This window comes from Hemicordylus capensis, chromosome 2 (assembly GCF_027244095.1).
Source record: "Hemicordylus capensis ecotype Gifberg chromosome 2, rHemCap1.1.pri, whole genome shotgun sequence".
Lineage (NCBI taxonomy): Eukaryota > Metazoa > Chordata > Lepidosauria > Squamata > Cordylidae > Hemicordylus > Hemicordylus capensis.
Window position 1 is genome coordinate 219028528 of NC_069658.1, and position 20832 is coordinate 219049359.

At 48.0% G+C, this 20832-nt stretch overlaps 1 protein-coding gene across 3 annotated transcripts in view; it reads left to right on the forward strand.

Annotated features, from left to right (window-relative positions):
- Positions 1–15110, forward strand: part of LOC128345187 (zinc finger RNA-binding protein-like) — a 61767-nt gene extending 46657 nt beyond the window's left edge. For all 3 annotated transcript variants that reach the window (XM_053296759.1, XM_053296757.1, XM_053296758.1), the window contains 5 exons: positions 14–111; positions 2516–2611; positions 6450–6561; positions 11383–11480; positions 12280–15110. In XM_053296759.1, the coding sequence (XP_053152734.1) occupies positions 14–111; positions 2516–2611; positions 6450–6561; positions 11383–11480; positions 12280–12495 (620 nt within the window). In that variant the 3' untranslated portion in view covers positions 12496–15110. The remainder of the gene's footprint in view (positions 1–13; positions 112–2515; positions 2612–6449; positions 6562–11382; positions 11481–12279) is intronic.
- Positions 15111–20832: the final 5722 nt, after the last annotated feature.

Genomic DNA, 20832 nt, shown 5'->3' on the forward strand with positions numbered 1-20832 from the left:
TTGTGCCTCTTAGAGACCTCCTCAGAACTTCAGCTCAACTCCTCCGATATCTTGAACAAGGAGAAATGCCTGAAGTCACTAGCTGCTCTTCGCCATGCTAAATGGTTCCAGGTGAGAAGGAGCTTCTCAGAGGAGGGCTGGGGGCCAGCATGTGGGCTGTGGCTGGGAGGTGGGCAGGTGGGTCTGGGAAGAGAGCAGGGATTCCTCCGTGCAAGTCTGAGGGCCTGAAGTGTTTGTGTTGATAGGGATTATAAAGCGTGCGTATTCATCTTACGATGCAAACTACTTGGAGCACTTTCATTTTAGCTCGCTTCCTCTCCTGCCATGGGAGCGTTCTCATCTGCTAAGGCAGGGGTTTTCAGCCAGGGGTACCCTGAAGCCTTGCAGCGGGCACTCAGAACCCTCCCACCTCCCCCAAACACTTGGCTTCCGCTCCGAGAGGAACATAGGAAGCTGCCATATATTCAGAGTCAGACCACAGGTCCATGTAGCACAGTATTGCCTTCACAGACTGGTAGCGGCTTCTCCAAGGTTGCAGGCAGGAATCTCTCTCAGCTCTACCTTGGAGATGCTGCCAGGGAGGGAACTTGGAACCTTCTGCTCTTCCCAGAACGGTGGCTCCATCCCCTGAGGGGAATATCTTCCAGTGCTCACACTTCTAGTCTCCCTTTCATATGCAACCAGGGTGGGCCCTGCTTAGCTAAGGGGACAAGTCATGCTTGCTACCACAAGACCAGCTCTCTTCCTCTAAGAGGAAGAGAGGGGAGGGGGGAAGAGTGTCAGGCAGCATCCCTTCCTTCCCCTCTCCCCATGACTGGCTGGCTAGGTGCTCAGGTCCAGCCCATTCCTCCCTCAGCCTGACTGACAGGCTTGGCAGCAAGGGAAATTTGGGCTGATGCTTAGTGAGCCTGTCTGTCAGGCTGAGGGAGGAATGGGCTGGACCTGAGCACCTAGCCACATGGAGAGTAGAAGGGGGAGTCAGGGTCAGGTCATGTGCCCTCAAAGGTGCGTGCGCACACACACAAAATGTCAGCCCCCCGCGTAGCTCTAAGTGGCAGGCATGCTGCTGCTCCCACCACTGCCGCCTTACCCCACACCAAGGTCCAAGTTGTCCCCTCTCCCAGCCGGGCTGGGAGATACTGCCCCCCAGAACAAAACTCATTCTGCTCACTGATAGGGAAAAAAATCAGAGGTAATACTGTTCATGGCTGTGCTGTGGCCTGGCCCTGAGGCTCCAGAACAGGCCTGCTCAACTTGGGCCCTCCCGCTGCTCTTGGGACTACAACTCCCATCATCCCCAGCCACAGTGGCCAAGAGTCGGGGGTTATGGGAGTTGTAGGACAACATCTGCAGGAGGGCGAAAGTTGAGCAGGCCTGCTCCGGAGGATGGGACCAGGAAGGGAGTCTCAGAATAGAGTTTGGGGGTTGAGTTGTGTTCCACCAGATTTCGAGGCTTAGCTTGTATTTTATTTCCCACCAACTTTGGCAAGATTTACTTCTGGGGGTCGACCGTTCTTGGCTGCTGCTTGTCTGGAGTACCTGAGCGGAAGCTTTGCGATAGAAGGGGTGTACTTGGGTTTTTTTTCCTTTTTAAAAAAGTCAAACTCCTGTGCTACATTGACCAAGAGCCTTTCTTTTACCAACCCTAAATGTCCAGAGCCCACTTCAGCTGCCAAAGCCATTGGAATTGCTGCTGTGAATAATTCAAAAACCATTTGGGACTTGCCCTGTTGGATTCCCATTGTGGCCAACTCCAGAGGGGTGGCCGTACTGGTCTCTTTACAGCAAAGTCTTGTGGTGCCTTAAAGACTAATGGATGTGACAGCAAAGCCGTCTGTCCCTGAATCCAAGACTTGTTTCCCCCCATCCTTTTTGTGTTGGAAATTGGGGGGTCATCTTAAATTCTGGGTAGTCTACTATTTGGGTAAATATGGTAAGTTTGTTAGTATTAAGGTACCACAAGACACTGCATGCGTGTCCGTGCGTGTGCATGCCTGCACATTGACATCTGGGGCTAAGGACAGATCCATTATCTAGTAAGAGCCACATGGCTTCTCCTGCTCAGTGGCTGCTCCAGGAGGAGGATCCCAAAAACTGGAGAGCTGAAATCGGCTGTTTTTCTGAATTAAAATGGGAAGGCACCCAAGAAAGGAATCTGTAGATTGTGCAGAATTCCCCCCACCCACCCCATATTTCTGGATGTTTCCTAGTTGGACAAGAGCAAGCCTAGAGGAGTTGAGAGATGCAGAGACACAATGGGGAAACTCGTCTGGGGATGGGTAGTGTGCTGCATCACTTAGTTGGGAGTGATCCCATCATTCTCAGTCCAGAGACCGGGGTGGGGGGGTGGGCGGAAAGACTCCTCCCGAGGATACTGATCGGACAGGGAGCTGGCCTCAAGCAAATAGGGATGCGAGGCACAGTGGGTGGGGGGATTCTGGACTCCCAGGAGCCGGAGTCCTGGAGTTGGGAGTTACTGATGAGCTGGAGGCGTGTGTGTTTTCTCTCCACAAAGGCCCGAGCGAATGGCCTGCAGTCGTGTGTGATCATCATCCGGGTTTTGCGGGACCTGTGCCAGCGGGTGCCAACATGGGCTGCCCTTCCAGACTGGGTAAGGAACCAAATTTCCAAGGGGCATGGCAACGTTGCTCCAATGTCTCGTGCTCTCTTTCATCCTTTGAGTTGCTTCTAGATGATTTTGACCCACCTTTCCAAGCAGCAGTGGCTCATTCCAGGGCTAGGCAACCTTGACGCTCCAGCTGTTGTCGAACTGCAGCTTCCATCATCCCCAGCCACGATGTGGCTGGGGATGATGGGAGTTGTAGTTCAACAGCAGCTGGAGTGTCAAGGTGGTCTACCTCTGGCTCACTCCCTTGTATACCTCAGCATTAACGAAACCCTTCACTTTGGCAGGAGGTACATGGCTCCCACCTCCCTTTACCACCTGCGGACAAAGTAATGCCTTCTCTTCCAATCTTTTACAGTTACTTTCATTTAATAAGGGAGCGTGTGGGGAGCAAGCCTTTTTGCAGGACACTCTCGGCAACACTTTCTGCCCTGGAAGGATCACTCGACTGTTCCCACCACTCCTCCTGGGCATCTCCTCTATCCTGCTGCTACGGCTGTATGGAAATCTTAGGGGACTTGCAATAGGAAATCCAAAGTCGAGAAGAGCCGGTCTTGCGGTAGCGAGTGTGAATTGACCTCTTTGCTAGCATAACTTTCCTTGGTTTGGATGGGTGAGACACATAAGCACTGTTTTCTGTAAAATGTTCCCCATAGTGACAGAGCATCTGTTTTGCATACAGAAGGCCCCAAGTTTAATCCCAGCATCTCCAGGAAAGGCTGGGAAAGACCTCTGCCTGAAACCTTGGACGGCCACTGCCAGTTAGAGTAGGCAATACTGAGCTAGATGGACCAGTAGTCTGATTCGTGTAAGGCGGTTTCCTACGTTACTAGAATTCATATACGTCATGCAAGTTTCACACTTTTGTAACAGTCAAAAAACATTTTTTTTTAGTCAAGGTGTATCCCAGGGGACTGCCTGCTCCCATCCAAACCTGATGACAGAGTTCCTGCTGTGTTGCTGCCAGAGATGTGGATCTTCTGGGGGGAAATGAGTTGGGAAAAGTTCTGAGAATTTCCTTATTTGCATAATATTTGCATTGACTTCTTCTCAGAAAATTTCACTATGCAGATTTTCCTGATGCCCTGAATAGATTGTGATCTCATACAGTATTGCATGTTGTGGAGGAATAGCAGTATCCCACCACGTGTTAAGGAACTGCACCACTAACACATGGCACAGATCTCCCTGATAATTTCCAGTTTAACAGCTGCCACTGTTGTGCTCTAGGCTGAGTCAACCACAACAGCCTTTCAAACTTCTGTTGCAAAAAGCAAACTTTGGCATAGTGGTATGGCCTATAGGCATGGGGTGGAGAAACAGAAGCTACAATTTTTCTATAAACAAGAAATTTTGCTTTGCAGTTAGTTCAATCAGAAGTTGCTTCACAAATTTAGTATATATACAACAAAACCATCAACCAAAAGAGCATCGGGAACAAACAAAATGTGGGCAAAAACATATCCATTAACCGGACTCTCACTGAGCCTAACTTAGAGACCTTGATGAACACCTTTCAGCAACGCTTCGTTCTTTTTCCTCAGTTCAAGCTTTCCCCTCTCTGCCAGTAATTTTAAGAGCTCTTTGCCAGCAGTTCTTTAGTCCTGCAGCCTCTCTGTCTTTCTCCAAGCCTTCTGCTTTGACTGCAAGCTCTGCACCCTTCTCTGATTCTGCAAGCTACTCTTCAGCTCTTTCCAACTTGGCTTTTTCACTTCAGACTCTCACTCTCCAGGACTGACTTCAACTCTTGGGCTCTCTTTTTCAACCCTGACTAACTCTCTGCTAAAGCAGGCTCCTATATACACACAAATTGTCCCAACAATTCTTTTTAAACAATCCAATCCGCACAGCACAACAGTTCCCTCCATTTTTATACAATTTCCCTTCCCTCTGAAATTAAACTGACCTTTTCTCAAAGTGCAGCTATAAACAGCAGGCATGAACTCTTGACCCTGCCAGCATTCTTGGCAACATAGGGACTTTGCAAGCATTTTATGCATACTATTCACAACAAGTAAGAATATCACTGCAATAATACAAGGGCTTATTTACAACAAGAAGAGGTTTGGGAATATCAATTCGATTGACTTACAGTTCAAGGGTGTATTTTTCAAAAACTAAGAGGTCTAGGCCTCATTCCTCTACACATAGCACTTACATTTATATACCGCTCTATAGCCGAAGCTCTCTAAGCGGTTTACAATGATTTAGCATATTGCCCCCAACATTCTGGGTACTCATTTTACCGACCTCGGAAGGATGGAAGGCTGAGTCAACCTTGAGCCCCTTGGTCAGGATCGAACTTGTAACCTGGTTACAGGGCAGCAGTTTTACCACTGTGCCACCAGGGGCTCATGTAGTCTGACCTATTTATACAGTTAAAAGAACAAGCCCACCATATTAATTTTCCATGATAAATCTCAGGTTTTGCAAGCAGCTAAGTAGTTGAACTGAAAAATTTGATTGCGATGGCGGGGGAGAAGCAAAGACAGTGTGATTTAAAAGGTTACATTGAAACAAATGCAAAGTTGTTCGTGGAAAGAAATTATTTTTATTGGAATGCTGATTGATAAACTTTAGGGGTGTGCACGGAACCAACTGGTCCAGTCCCCTTTGAGTCTGGACCGGGCCAGTTCAGTCTGGCACCCCCTCAAACCCCAACCCCCCCGGTCCGGGGTGGGTGGGTTCGTGAACATTTTTTTAAAAAATAAATAAATTATTATTATTATTTACTTACCCCCTTCGGGGGCAATGTTAGAGGTGGCGGGAGGGGGGTGTCCGTGGAGGTTCCCCCTCCGCCCCGCTGGCCTCCCTTCATGCCCATACAGGACGGCTCTTCAGCCTGTTTGGGCCTTCCCGCTATGGCGTGGTGGCCTCCAAAATGGCCACTGCGCCAGAGGGGGGAGGCCCAAATGGTATGGGCATGAAGGGAGGCTGGCGGGGGAGGGAGAACCTCCGTGGACCCCCCGCCCCCTCCAACAACTCCACTGAAGGGGATAATATTTTTAAATAAATAAATGTCCGCAGACACCCCCCCCCCAAAACAGTTGGGGTGTGTGTTTGGTCCAGTTCAGCCTAACTGGTTTGACATCAAATGTGTTTGTACATCCCTAATAAACGTGTACTCTCACACATGCTTTCTCAGGATAACCACCTGAAAAACATTAATTACAACTTTGAAATGGCAAAATCCCACAAAATATGTTCCTGAGGTGGTTGCACAGCCCTCGGGGACATATTTTGGTGACAGCCGCGAACGTAAAAAGAAGGGAACATTGGCAAAAATAACCCCTTCTGCTACTCAAGCAACAGTGCAGTGGTAGTCTGGAATTTGCAGTGCTGTACATGTGCGGTTCTGGTCCAGATGTCAGCCAATGGAAACTCTTCTGCAGAAAATAAGTGGCGGGGAGGGGGAGATCCATGGAAAATTGGCTGTGGGAAATTTTCCACCCCACATCTTTGGGCAACCCTCACCTTTGGAGATTAAGCAGGTGGCAAAGATGAGACTGCCTCGTTTTTGGCTCCCTGATTTGTAGAACACGCCCCCCCAAAAAAACACTGGCCTGGCCATTGATATTGTCACAAGGTCTATGACATGACATCTTGCTCTCTGGTTATCTATACTGCTTCTGGTTCCATTGAATTGGGTTGCTTTACTAATAGAAGCTGGTGGTCTTTCTGTTTGTTCAGTTGCAAGTCACATGTGAAAAGGTAAGTGAGGTATGTTTTAATAAATAAAATATCTTGTGGGAACTATTTTGTGGTGCTTAAGATTTTTGTTGCCTTCTCTAAATGGTCTAAATTTGTCCCCCTCCCCTCTCAGGCCATGGAGCTCCTGGTTGAAAGGGCACTGAGCAGTGCCACGGGGCCTCTGGGTCCCGGAGAGGCCATGCGGCGGGTCCTGGAGTGCATTGCCACTGGAATGCTTCTGGCAGGTCAGTTCTGCCCGAGTGTGTTTGCGGAATTGCTCCAAGCAATTGCTCTTGGGTTGCTTCTGGGTACCTGATGTACAGGCATGTTCAGTTTCTCCTTGGCCTCAGGGCTGTATTGAAGGGCGAGGAGAGAGGAGAGCTGGTCTTGTGGTAGCAAGCATGACTTGTCCCCATAGCTAAGCAGGATCTGCCCTGGTTGCATCTGAATGGGAGACTTGATGTGTGAGCACTGGAAGATATTCCCCTCAGGGGATGGAGCTGCTCTGCGAAGAGCAGAAGGTTCCAAGTTCCCTCCTGGCAGCATCTCCAAGATAGGGCTGAGAGAGATTCCTGCCTGCAACCTTGGAGAAGCTGCTGCCAGTCTGTGAAGACAATACTGAGCTAGATAGACCAATGGTCTGACTCAGTATATGGCAGTTTCCTGTGTTTCCTAAGGGCCGGTTGGAGGGAGATGGAGAGCAGCAAGCCAGACATCGGAGCTCTTTCCGTAAATGGAGGGAGATGTCAATGTGCGTGGAACTTGGGCTGAAGCACAGAACGGGAGTGTTGTGATGGAAGAAGCAGGATGGAGTTGCTTCTTTGCACAACCAGATGGACAAAGGACTGAGACTTCAACGGTTGAGAAGAATAAACTGACTTGCTGAGTGAACTGCTTAGAGCTAAGACTGCTACTGGGCCTGGTAGTAGTAGTAGTAATAATTATTAATAATTTTTTGTTTGTTTGCTGCCCCATGACAAATTGTTCTCTGGGCCGCTCACAACACAACATTAAAAAAAATCAGATAAAAACACACAACGCATTAAATCATAATAGGCCAAAAGGGGGAAAATAAAAAATACAGTACAAAGCAATTTTAAAACTCTTTTAAAAAATCAGTTAAAAATAGAATAATCTTTATTTACTGTGATTTTCCAGCTATAATATGTTACTCCACCACTACCTTTTTAATAAACAGCCTGTGTCCGTCCATCATATTTACAATACGTTATACAGGAGAACCTCATTTATTGTGGACTCACTATCCACAGTTTTGCGTATCTGCAATTGGGTAGGACATCCAACCTCTGTATACTTGAGAAAAAAAGGCTAAAGGGTTAGATCCATTTATCTGCAGGTCGGAGGTGAGTGGAAATGACCTCTGAGGTCATTTCTGGCCTCCATTTTTACATTGGGGGCCATTTTGTGGCTCATTTAAAAAGGGCAAAAAAAAAGTGATTTTTGGCCGATTTCTGACTCCGGGGGGACATTTCTGGACTGCTGGGGACCCATGGATTACACTAAGGCGCTCTCACATTTCTAGAGCCTTTTAGCCCCATTTGAAAAGAAAATGGCGATTTTTTGGCCATTTCCCCCTATCCTGGAACCTAACCCCCATGATCCCATTGCACCAATAACCCAGTATTCGTGGTTTCCATATCTACAGTAGTAGCAGAGAACAGAACTGCCGCGAATACTGAGGTTCTCCTATATGCATTTCAGGGGGGAAAGCGGGGAGGATTTTTTCAACATGCAATACCTACTTCACGGGTCTGCTCTTTCCTTTGCCCCGGACTCCGAGGGCAAACTGAGGCATCTTCTTCTGTTCTGGCTCCCACCCTCTGCTCTCCCCGCACCAGTGGGCTGAGATTGGCTCTGAATGATTGGGCAATCATTCCAGTCCATGATCTGCCCGCCTGCCTCCCCATCTCACTGTACTGTATACTATAGAATGTAAGTGCAAGCAGTTCCTGATCCTGCCCGCAAGTAAACGGTTTCCTCCTGCCAAGGCAAGACACAGAATTTAGACAGACAAGCAGCCGCTCGCTCTACCCAGGCCACTCAGTGGCAGCACAGTCCAAGTTTGGTTGTGTGTGTGGAAAGAGGAAATGATGCTTTGGTTTGGTTGTAAGTGGAAATGATGCTTCCCAAGCCCCTTTCTTTTATTATTTATTTATTTATTTGACTGTATATACCGCCTACCGTGTTTCCCTGAAAATAAGACATACCCATAAAATAAGCCGTAGCAGGATTTCTAAGCAGTTGTGCAATATAAGCCATACCCCGAAAATAAGACATAGTGGTGATCTCTCCTGGCTCAGTAGCAGGCTGCTTACTGAAGCTTTTCCCCTATCCCCCTGGTGTTTGTGTGGGGTGAGAGAGACCCACAGACAGGGGCGTAACGATACCGGTAGGGGTGGCAGGCTGCAAGCTGAGGCATACGGTAGAGGGAAGTACGGTAAAAATCTCCTCAGAAAATCTCCTCCTCAAAAATCTCCTTTCCTGCTGGCGGTGGCGGGCAGAGGCGAGAGTACGCCGGGAAGCGATGCCGGGCCAGACGGCAGGCCTCGGCGTCGCTCTGTGCACTCCCGCCCGCCACCGCCGTGCTTACCGTACCAGTACTCTCGCTGCAGCGAGAGTACCGGTACGGTAAGCACGGCGGTGGCGGGCAGGAGTGCGCAGAGCGACACCGAGGCCTGCTGTCTGGCCCGGCGTTGCTTCCCAGCATACTCTCGCCGCCTCCCGCCACCGCCGCGCTTACTCTCGCCGCTGCCCGCCACCGCCAGGAGGAGGGGAGATTTTTGAGGAGGAGATTTTCTGAGGAGATTTTTACCGTACTTCCCTCTACCGTATGCCTCAGCTTGCAGACTGCCACCCCTACTGGTATCGTTATGCCCCTGTCTGTGGGTCTCTCTCACCCCAGAAGAAGATGACTTAACTATAATTGAATAAATGTAGATTGTTGTACCACACTTAATAAAAATAAGACATCCCCTGAAAATAAGCCATAGTGTGTCTCCTTGAGGAAAAATAAATATAAGGCAGTGTCTTATTTTCGGGGAAACACGGTAGTATAGAAATCTCTAGGCGGTGTACAAAATTAAAACATAATATAAAATATAACATAAAATCCATAAAAAGATAAAAATCATAAGGGATAAAAATACATTAAAATTTAAAATTTGGTCTCAGTTGAAGGCCTGGGAAAATAGGTATGTCTTCTGGCTCCTGCTAAAAGCAAACAGGGAAGGAGAGGCTCTTATTTCAGCAGGGAGCACATTCCAAAGCCCTGGGGCAGCCACAGAGAAGGCCCGGTCCCGAGTTGCCACCAACCGAGTTGGCGGCAACTGTAACCGGACCTCACCAGATCTTAATAGGCGACAGGGTACACGACAGAGAAGGCACTCTCTTAAATTTTTTAAAGTTGGCACTGCCTAGAAAACGAGCCATGGTTTACATTGCCAACCTCCGCACAGGCAAGCTGGAGCTCAGGCTTGCTTGCCTGCTTTTGTACTCTGTCCGCTCAGCACTGGTGTGCCTTTGAGGCAAGGGCCTCTGGACTGTGGCTCACCAGTGGTGACATCGCACCAGATGGTTGCTGGTGCAAACCCCGGCTCCCGACTCTGATTTGACGACAGGCAAGGCATAGCTTGTCAGTTCAACGTGTCCTTAACCCTGCTGCAGCATGGTGTCTGAGCCTCTCTCTCTGTGTGCATATCTTCATTACTGACTTGATACTTAGGGTTATGCCAGAGCGTGACAAATACCAGGGAGTCGTGGCCCCTAAAAGTTCACCTTTGGTGCCTAGCTGAGACTGTTCAGAGTTCTTTAATAAAATCTGCATTGGTCCCAGGCAGCAGCCCTATTTCTGTTCTAAGCAAGTTACTTGTAAAGGGGATAAAGAGAAGCCCAGTTACCCCCACCCTCTGCAGTGCTCATCACTAGGTCCAGTCACTTTGGTCCTTGGAGAGGAGAGCTGGTCTGGTGGTGGCAAGCATGACTTGTCCCCTTAGCTAAGCAGGATTTGCCCTGGTTGCATTTGAATGGGAGACCACATGTGAGCACTGTAAGAGATTCCCTTTAAGGGATGGAGCCGCTCTGGGAAGAGCAGAAGGTTCCAAGTTCCTTCCCTGGCATCTCCAAGATAGGGCCGGGAGAGATTCCTGCCTGCAGCCTTGGAGAAGCCATTGCCAGTCTATGTAGACAATACTGAGCTAGATGGACCAGTGGTGTGACCCAGTATATGGCCGCTTCCTATGTTCCTATGTCCATGGTCTGGCTCCAGAATACCCCTATAAACCTTCATGTAGGAGAACAGATATTTATATACCGCTTTTCAACAAAAGGTTCCCAAAACAGAGCACATAGATATAAATAAAATGGCTCCCTATCCCCAAGCGTGGTGTAGTGGTTAGAGTGCTGGACTAGGACCGGGGAGACCCAAGTTCAAATCCCCATTCAGCCATGAAACTAGCTGGGTGACTCTGGGCCAGTCACTTCTCCCAGCCTAACCTACTTCACAGGGTTGTTGTGAGGAGAAACCTAAATATGTAGTACACCGCTCTGGGCTCCTTGGAGGAAGAGCGGGATATAAAATGTTTTTATATATATATATATATATATATATATATATATATATATATATATATATATATATACATACACATATATATATATTTGCTTGCTTTTCATTGTGTTGGGGTTGGTTGTGGGGAGAACAAATTTCTAGTCTGTATTATTGTGGAGAGAATGTCTGGGCAGTGCCTGATGAAATCGCAGAAGTGGGTGGTGGTGGTGGAGCAGAGCCAGGACTTCAGGGCACACAGCTGGGAGTGGGCGAGATGCTGGTCTCCTTCATTACTTATATGAGGGGCATCTCCTTGGGGGTTTGGAACCCTGAGGTGATGGGGCTTTGTTGTTCAATACCAACAACTTGAATAAGCGAAACCTGGGAGGACTCCTAAGGTGGAAGTGGCACCCAGCTGCCCAAAGGTCCCTGCAGTCTGCACTCGCTCACTCCTGCCTTGGTGCATGCAACAAGTGCTGAGATTTCCCCTTGTCTTTAGATAGCCCAGGGCTTCAGGACCCTTGCGAGAAGGAGCCAGTGGACGCCTTGCAGAACATGGCCCATCAGCAGCGGGAGGATGTCACGGCCAGCAGTCAGGTGGGTACTGCCTCTGCTTCTTGCCCAAAGCAGAGAAACGGGTCTCTTGAAATGGAAATGCTAAGCCTAGGGACTCGTGAATAGTTCAGGTCCCCTCAGCAGAGCTTTCTGGGGCTTAAAACTCCTTGATCTGAATGTGCAGTAAGTTCTAAGGTTTTGCCTCTTTCTGCAAGCGAAGGTCTCCTCAACCAGAGGAGCCGTCCGCACACACCTTGCATTTATGGCCTGCTGCTTAACTGCGCCTCTAGCGAGATGGCATCCTACCGTTATGAATTGGCCCCTTTCTGCTCTTGACCTGCCTGTATTCATTTCCTGTGAACCAAGACCAGGATCCAAAGAACCCTGAAACTAGCCCAGTCGGCCCAAGGGGGCTTTTGACTGGTTTGCCTTGAATGGCCACAACACTCCACAGCAACTGCTTTGGGAAAGTCTGCTGGCTATAGGCCACTTCCAGCCTCCGAGGCATGATGCTTCTGAATACCAGTTGCAGGGGAATAGCGGTAGGAGAGAGGGCTTGCCCTCGCCTCTTGCCGGTGAGCTTCCCAGAGGCATCTGGTGGGCCTCTGTGGGAAACCGGATGTTGGACTAGATGGGCCGTCCTGATCCAGCAGGGCAGTCCTTCTGTTCTAAAGTGAGGGGAGTTGATCGGATGAGCGCAGGTGTTCAAAGAAATACACGTAAGCAGTTCAGCAGAATTCACAGGAGCAGTTCTGCGACATTGGCAGGGTGCCTATTTCTGTGGAATTCAAATCCACAGAAGCAGCTCCTCCTAACGACAGATCTTGTCCTCCACCTGCAGCACGCCTTGCGGATGCTTGCTTTCCGTCAGATCCACAAAGTCCTCGGCATGGAGCCCTTGCCATCCCTCAAGAGCCGGCCTGGCACGCACACCCGGAAAAGGCGGTGGGACATGAATGAAGAGATGGAGGGCGAGGGGGATGGCAAGAAAGACAAGAAGGAGGAGGAGGAAGAGGAGGAGGAGGAGGAGGAAGAGGAAGAAGACAATGGCGCTTAACACTCTGGCAGGATGAGCAGAGAATGCTGTTCACATGACTTTACTTTTATATATATATATATATATAAAAATATATATATGATGAGTTGCTGTTTAGTCTAAGTTTTGGTAATTTTAGTGTGTTCTCCCCTTAAAACAACATACTGTAGACTGTTTTAATACTGTGCTTCAGCCATTAAAGGGATTCCATCATTCCGTAAAGATTAGCGTTGCTTCTGCAACAACCCCCTGTCTAAGCTCTGCTCTTCAAAGAAAACCTCCTCTCAGCCATATCTGTACGTTAAAGCTGGTGTCCTTTAAACAGCCACACCTCTGACTCTCTAGTATTTTTTACCCCCTAAGCTTTAAAAATGTCTCATGGTAGCATAGAGGGTAATTCAGGTTTAGTGGGCCTGAGATACTGAATAGCATTTCTATCTTTGGCCAAGTGGGTTACGTTAAGCACGTTCTTGCGTTGCTTGGTGTGTGTTTCTCAAGTTGGGTGATCAGGATCACAGTGTGTGGGGGAGAGAGGGTTTAACACTCTGACCCCAGAGTGGTCCCAGTGCAATCTGGGAAATGCAAAACAAGTCCACGAGGGCCGAGGATTTGCTTTACGGATGTAAGCATCCCTTGCTTTGTGCTTCCAGATCCAAAATGGAGCCAATTCTTGACTTGGGAAGAATGACGGTGTGAAACAGCCGTCCCCCACCCCACCCCACCCCGTACTGTGTAGTAAATTCTCCAGCAAGGAAGGAGTGCATCCAGCAGAACAGGTTGCCAGACAGGGCCAGAAACCTCTTCTCCAAGCGCACCCCTTCCCATTGAGTAGGAGAAGGAGCTCCCTTGGACATCCCGGTTCCCCCGTCTAATGCCGAGTCGGCAGGGCAGCCATTACATTGGGCATTCACTCCCCTGCCATACTCCCCTTGGCACTCCTCATGAGCGGTTGCTGGCAGAAGATGCTCAGTGGAGTGACTGGACCATGGTGCAAGTAGGAGCCCATGTTACGGAGGAAGCGACGCGGAAGAATTCTACGCAGGGTGGTTGGGTAGGAAGGGCTCTTCCGTGTTTCTCATCTGCTGTGGGTCCTCTCTTGGGCTGTGTGGAAACCAGCGAGGTAGAGCAGTATTCATATTGGAAGATGGGCTCACCCTGCACTTGATGGGCTCCCAGTGTGAAGCAGCAGTGCAGAGGAGGGCTGCTTCAAGAGAGGGCAGCTGCAGGCCGGGGTTTCAAAGCAACGTTGTAGGGCATGAACTTGGCCCATCCTGCGATCTTCTTCCTTATTTGAGGGATTGCAAAGAAGTCCCAGCTTCTTTGAACACAAAGAGGCTGTTCTCACGCATCGCCTAACCCGGGCTAGGGATGCCCAAGCTGGGTTAGGCTGCTCGCGAGAACCGCTGGGATCGGGTCCAATCCTGGCAGGCCAGGGCCGCCTATCCCAGCTTTTTAGCCTGGCTGCTAGCCAAGGTTAAGGGAGTGAGCACTCGCTTGACCTGGCTCCTTGCTCATGTGCGAGCCGGGCTGCTTCCAGCCCAGCCACACACAGAGATGGGCGCCTAGACTGCCCATCTCTTGGGGGAATTCCCCCAATGCATGAAACGGTGCATTGTGGGATCTCCAAGAGGCCGGGACAATGAGTCCCAACCTCTGTCTACCCACATTGCTGGGAGCAGCACAGAGATTCATCTGCGCTGCTCCCTGAAGCGCTGGTTGTGTGCGTGAGTGGCTTGCACGCTTTGGGGGCTGCAAGTGGTCGTCTGGGGGTAGGGAGGTTGAACCCCGCCTTCCCCCACCTGACTGCGTGCACGTGCAGTCGCTTGAACAGCCCCAATGTGTTTCCTCTGGTTCTAGTCCTGCAGTTCCAACCTCTGAGGAAAGTTGTGGCCCTAACTGCCTATCTTTCTCTCCTCAGAAGCCACCGAGTTGGCAGTTAGGGGTCATCTCTGCCCCCCACAACAGCTGAGAACTTGATGGAAGGAAAACTAACCACAGAAATTAGGACCAAGTGCCTTGTCGAGGGAGGCTGCTGGGCAAAGCTGCTTTTCAGTCGGACATTTTAACCCTCCGCTGCCACCTCTGCTGGCTAGTCTGTCCTCCTTGCCTCTAAGATGCTTCTCAGCATTGCCTCTCTATAAAGAAAAGAATAACTTCAGCCATAGGGAGTGGCCCTGGGTGGGCTTCCCCCCACTTTAACCTCATAAGTCAGAGGTTCTCAAACTTGGGTCCCCAGATGTGGCCGGACTACAAATTCTATCATCCCCAGCCAGCCATTGTGGGTGAGGGTGATGGGAATTGCAGTCCAACAAGTTCTGGGGACGCATGTTTGAGAAACTGTGTCAAAGGTCACTCGTGCAGGGGTCCTTGGGTGTGAACTCGGAGGGAGGGTAGGATGTCTCCCCTTTGGACTGACGCTGCTTTCCCTGCAGGAGGGAGAAGAGGCGTCTTCGCCAGGCTGCAGTGGCCTAGTTGCTTTGTGGAGGGTTTCCTGATGCTGTCTCTGTGTGTGTGTTTGTTTAAAATAACTCTTATTTCAGAGTTGCACTTGTAGGGTTCTGAATTTTTATTATACCCAGTGCTACCTGGGGATGAGGGAGAATCCTCCTTGAAATAAAAGCACCCTGCTTTCCTTGTCTTGCCTAATGTCATCTGGTGTTTTCCCAGGCAGTCTGTGAGGGGCACACCTCCCCTCCCTTGTGGACAGGCTCTTACCTTTTTTTTGTTCATGTGCCCTCACATGGCCTTCCCTAACTCCCGATCCCCAAATGTTGCTTCCATTTTCCAACCTTTTCTATGATTCCTGTAACCAGTGCCTGACCATAGTGGATTACCACATAGGCAATATAGGCAGCTGCCTATGGCGGCAAATCTTGGGGAGCAGCCTCTTGGGAACTTGATTATTTCCCCTCCAATGTTTAAAAATGCTGCTGTGTGGCGGCAAAAGCTCCGCCCACCTGCTGAAGCATCACAGGAGGTGAGGTCGGGCACTGGAGGATGGCGGCGAAGGAGGTCCTCCCTCAAGCCCGGCTTACTCATAAAGGATACAGAGTGGGCGATTCTGGGCCTTTGCACATGCGCGCACGCACACACGCAGAGGCCCAAAATCGCCCGCTCTGTGACATTTGTGAGTAAGACAGGCTTGGAGGAGGACCTCCTTCGCCGCCATCCTCCAGTGTCCGACCTCGTCTCCTGTGATGATAGGAGGCAGGTGGATTTTCTGCCGCTACACAGTGGCATTTTTCAAGATTAAAAAACAGTTACGTTTCCCTCCCCAGCAAGCCCCCTCACGCTTCTCCCTGGGGTGGCAAATCTTTGGCTGCCTATGGGTGGCCCAAAGATTAATCCACCCCTGGTGCCCAATTTTCCTTTGTAGGAGGGAACTTCTTATTTTGTTTTCAATGCAGATCATATATTTTATGTTACATTTAATTTCTTGCTCTTCCTCCAAGGAGGCCAGAGCAGAGTATAAGGCTTATGTTTATCCTCACAACAACCCTGTGAGGTAGACTGGCTTGAGAGAGAAATGACTGGCCCAGAGTCACCCAGTGACTTTCATGGCTGAGCAAGGATTTGAACTCTGGTCTCCCTGCTTATAGCCCAGCACTTTAACCACTGCACCATCCTGGCTCTCTGGGTTAGTTCTAAAGTTCTGGTTCCTTCATCTAATGTTACTTTTTCCAGTTCTGTATCAGTTGAGGTAAGTAGGTAAGGAAGTTCCAACTTTTTCTCTCTGCTCTAAAGAAACCTCCCACTATAATATACCAATGACATTTGTACATAGCAACACAAAATCACAAACCCACTGAAAAAATAACTTGTACAATTCTGCATCGCTCTATTTAAATAGTCAAGACTAAATTCATAGTTCTTACAAAATTCCATTGATACGTCTGAAAAAGAAAAGTATTCTCAGGCATTGTAATTATTCCTCTGGACAAATTTTTCTCATTTTAAAACATATCTATATTCTGTTCCCAATATCTGACAAAAGGCAGATATTTAGAACACTAAAATTCACCTGTCTCTTGTCTTCCATTGCTTATTTTGAAAATCTGTGGTGCAATTTGCCAAGCATTCATGATACAGGCAGATTATAATCCTTTCAATTTTTAGCTCTATCTCTAATTCTGTTGTTGTGAGTGAATTGGGTAAGAACAAAAGAACAGCCCTGCTGGATCAGGCCCAAGGCCTGTCTAATCTAACATCCTGTTTCCCAGAGTGACCCACCAGATGCCTCTGGGATGCCCACAGGCAAGAACTGAGGGCATGCCCTCTCTCTTGCTGTTGCTTCTCTGCATTCAGGTATTCAGAGGCATCCTGCCTCCGAGGCTGGAAGTGGTTTATAATTCTCACGCTAGTAGCCATTGATAAACCCGTCCTCCATGAATTTATCTAAATCCCTTCTTAAAGCTGTCCAGGCTGTTGGCTGACACCATATCATGTGGCAGAGAATTCCATAGGCTAATTATGCATTGTGTGAAAAAGTACTTCCTTTTTTGTGTATTAGCCTATGTGCTAATAGTTTGGGGGCAAAGTCCTGAACAATAAGCATTGCCTTGGGATTCATGCTCAAGGTGTTGGCCAGGACTGGTTTGGCCCTGCAGCTGCTGGACCATAACTCACATCATCCCTGTTGGCTACTGTGACTCAGGATGAAGAGAGGAGAGCTGGTCTTTTGGTAGCAAGCATGACTTGTCCCCTTAGCTAAGCAGGGTCTGCCCTGGTTGCATATGAATGGGAGACTAGAAGTGTGAGCACTGGAAGATATTCCCCTCAGGGGGATGGAGCCACCATTCTGGGAAGAGCAGAAGGTTCCAAGTTCCCTCCCTGGCAGCATCTCCAGGATAGGGCTGAGAGAGATTCCTGCCTGCAACCTTGAAGCTGCTGCCAGTCTGTCAAGACAATATTGAGCTAGATGGACCAATGGTCTGACTCAGTATGTGGCAGCTTCCTATGTTCCTATGATGAAGTTGTAGTACGACAACAGCTGGAGGGCAGAAATTGTGCAGCCTTGGCAGAGCCAGTTATGCACTGGAGATTTTTCTGGATCTTACTCTAGAGTTTCTGAATCGGGGATGTGGCTATCCCATGAAATCATGCTTCTCTTAGACTTCATCTCCAGCTGTGAACATTACTTGCTGAGGAGATGTTACAGTTTTGAGGGATCAAGTACTATCTCACACCTGCTGGCTCACTACTAAAGATTTTCCTCAACTCTGCTTTGCAGCATCTCCTTCCTGTTTTCAAAATACTTCCCCTTTCTCAGGTCTTTTATCTACCACTAACCTGTCCCTTGGTATTTTCTGTCTTCATACATGATTCCAACACAGCTGAATTCTAAGAGACTCATGTTCTACTTTTGGAAGTTGTATAATTTTTAATCCGCAAATATTGCAACCAGTTTGAGCCTCTTATTTGTGCTTTTCCTTGGTTCGGTCCGATTCGTAACCAGCCTCCTTTCATAATACCCCAGTCTTGCAATGTTACACTTGCAATGCAGTGGGTTTCTATTTGTGAAATTAAAACTTGCTGTAAATAAAGGAAGTCATGGGAGAAATTCCTGAATTCAATATATGTTTAATCTATCCCATGGGATGAAGGCTCCCTTTTATAAAGGGATTATCATATTTCAATGTAGCAGGCTCAGATATTGGGTCAAGACCAGCAAGATTTTATTTATTTATTGAATTTGTCTGCCGCCTAATATAGAAATCTCTAGGTGTTGTCTGTTGGAGGTCAACAGAGACAAATGTGACAAGTACAGGATGGAGGCACCTTGGCTTACCAGCAATATATGTGAAAATAACTTTGGTGTCTTAATGGACATAAGTCGAACGTGAGCCAGCTGTGTGGTGCAGCTGCTGAAAAGGCAAATATAATCTCCAGCTGCACTAACAAAAATAGACTGTTCTGATCACCAGAAAGAATTGATTCACTCCTTTCCGCACTGGTTGGACCTCACTAGGAATATTGTGCCCATTTCTGGGCTCCACATTTTAAGAAGGATGTTGATAAACTGGGTTCAAAGAGGGATAATCAAGACAAGGTGTCCGGAATGAAGTCCTATGAAGTACAGCTAAGCTGGGTAAGTTTAGCCCAGAGAAGAGAAAAAAAGGGGCAACATAGCCATCTTCAAATATTTGTAGGGCTGCCACAAAGGAGGAGTGAACAAGTGTTCTCTGTTGCTCCTGGGGATTAGAACCAACAAGTTGAAAGCAGATTCAGGCAAAACATTAGGAAGAACTTTGTAATGATAAGAGTTGTTGGACAGTGGAACTGCCTGCCTGAACCCCTCTTGCTAAAGACTCTGTGCTGAATGTAAATAAGCGAGCCAGCAGAGGGCAGCAGCCTCCTCTCATGCCCTTCGGAATCGTCACGTTTTCGGAAGCGGCCATTTTACTAATAATCTTGCCCACCAGACAGCTTTGGTAGAGGCCAGGAATGTGCTCTGGCTATTGAATTTATCCCTAAATGGGGTGTGTGTGTGTGTGTCTATTTAAAAGATAAATAACATTCTATACATATTAATATTATGGAGAAAACATATTCAATGGGCCTGAAAGTGATACTGTTTTTAATAAAAGCTTTTCAACTCTTCACATAATTCCACATTTGAAAATGAAGACTGTTTTAGCGCTAAGATCTGATGGGACCCTTCTCTGGAGCTCTTTTGGGATTCATCAGGCCAATAGATTACTAGTTTTTACTGCTTTTGAAAGCTGTGTGGTGGTGTGTTGTTTTTTTTGTCCAGAAAGTCTTAGCTTTTTCAGAAGAATTGAGTAGTTACCTGGTCTCTGCATTTAACTCAACTTGGACTTGGGGCCATGTTGAATTCTTATCTCTTAGTTCTTTAACTTTAGACATCCGCTAATCTCTTCCTTGGATGCATCTCGACTTTACTCATGCTATTTGGATTAAATACTTCTGAACCATTTTTTAAAAAATCCTTCATCTTTCCCTTTATTTCCCATTTAATTGCTTCATTAAACAATAATAATGGATTTAATCTCTACTAATGCCAACTCCCAGATTTTTTCAGTGTTGTTATAACAAATAAAAGTATAATCCCATCAAGCAAGATGCATAATGTGTGAAGCAGGCAGACTAGGAGCCAACTCACCTCCATTGCTGTGATCCAAACGACTCCAGAGTATATAAAAATAATCTAGTTTTGCCTCCCCTTTAGAAGGCCTGATATAAGGCCTGTTCACACATTTATGTTTAATGCACGTACTTCCTAGCTGTACCCTGCATTTGAGAGGTTCTGTACCAGGTTCACTTTTTAAATGAACACACGTAAGCATCCACACAAAACATGTATAGGTGCATAGACACCACCTGTAATATCTGAACTGGGCTTTAGTGTGTCACTTTCCCCAGAAGTCTTGTGGCTGCAAGCATAGATTGTCCCCTTTGCTAAGCAGGGTCTGCCCTGATTTGCATTTGAATGGGAGGCTACAGATGTGAGCACTGTAAGATATTCTTAAGGGATGGGGAGCAGTGTTCCTTCTAACAGGGGTTCCCAGAAGTTTTTGACTACAACTCCCATAATCCCCAAGCATAAGCTATTGCAGGTGGGGATTCTGGGAGCTGTAGTCGACAACATCTGGGAATCCCTGTTAGAAGAAACACTGGATGGGGCCACTCTGGGAAGAGCATCTGCTTGCATGCAGACGGTTTCAAGTTCCCTCCCTGGCGGCATCTCCAAGATAGGGTTGCGGGAGATTCCTGCTTGCCACCTTGAAGCCGCTGCCAGTCTGTGTCGACAATACTGAGCGAGATGGACCACCGGTCTGACTGTGAGTATAAGGCAGCTTCCTATGTTCCTAACCAGATGCCAAACGTGGGAGTTCCAGTTCTGGACCGAGAACCGGAGATCTTTCTGAAGAACTCCAGTGACTTCGCTCATGTGGGGCATTGGCTGGTCCCACTGTGTCTCGCCCGTTTCACTGTGTGAACGGAAGTGTGTGCCCCAGAGAGCATCACACCCCACCCTCTTCTGTATATTGCCAGAGCAGTCCAGGAACAACATACAAAACTGTTAACATGCCGGCCCTTTGGGGGATCTTCCCTACTATTACCGACCGTCACTGAGAGACTTCAGGAAACTTCAGGAGAAAGCAGGCATGCAGTTTCTGAAAGGCACTGCACATATGCAGCGATTTATTGATTGATTTTACAGTGCTGCGTCTTGCCCCCCATTGGACTTGATAGACAAGGAAGGTTAAATAAACATTACAAAGCTCCAAATGGTGCGATAGATAGATAGATAGATAGATAGATAGAGTTTATACCCCACCCTTCCAGTGTACTACTGCTCCAGGTGGGCTTGCAGTATTACAAGAGGTAAAATCC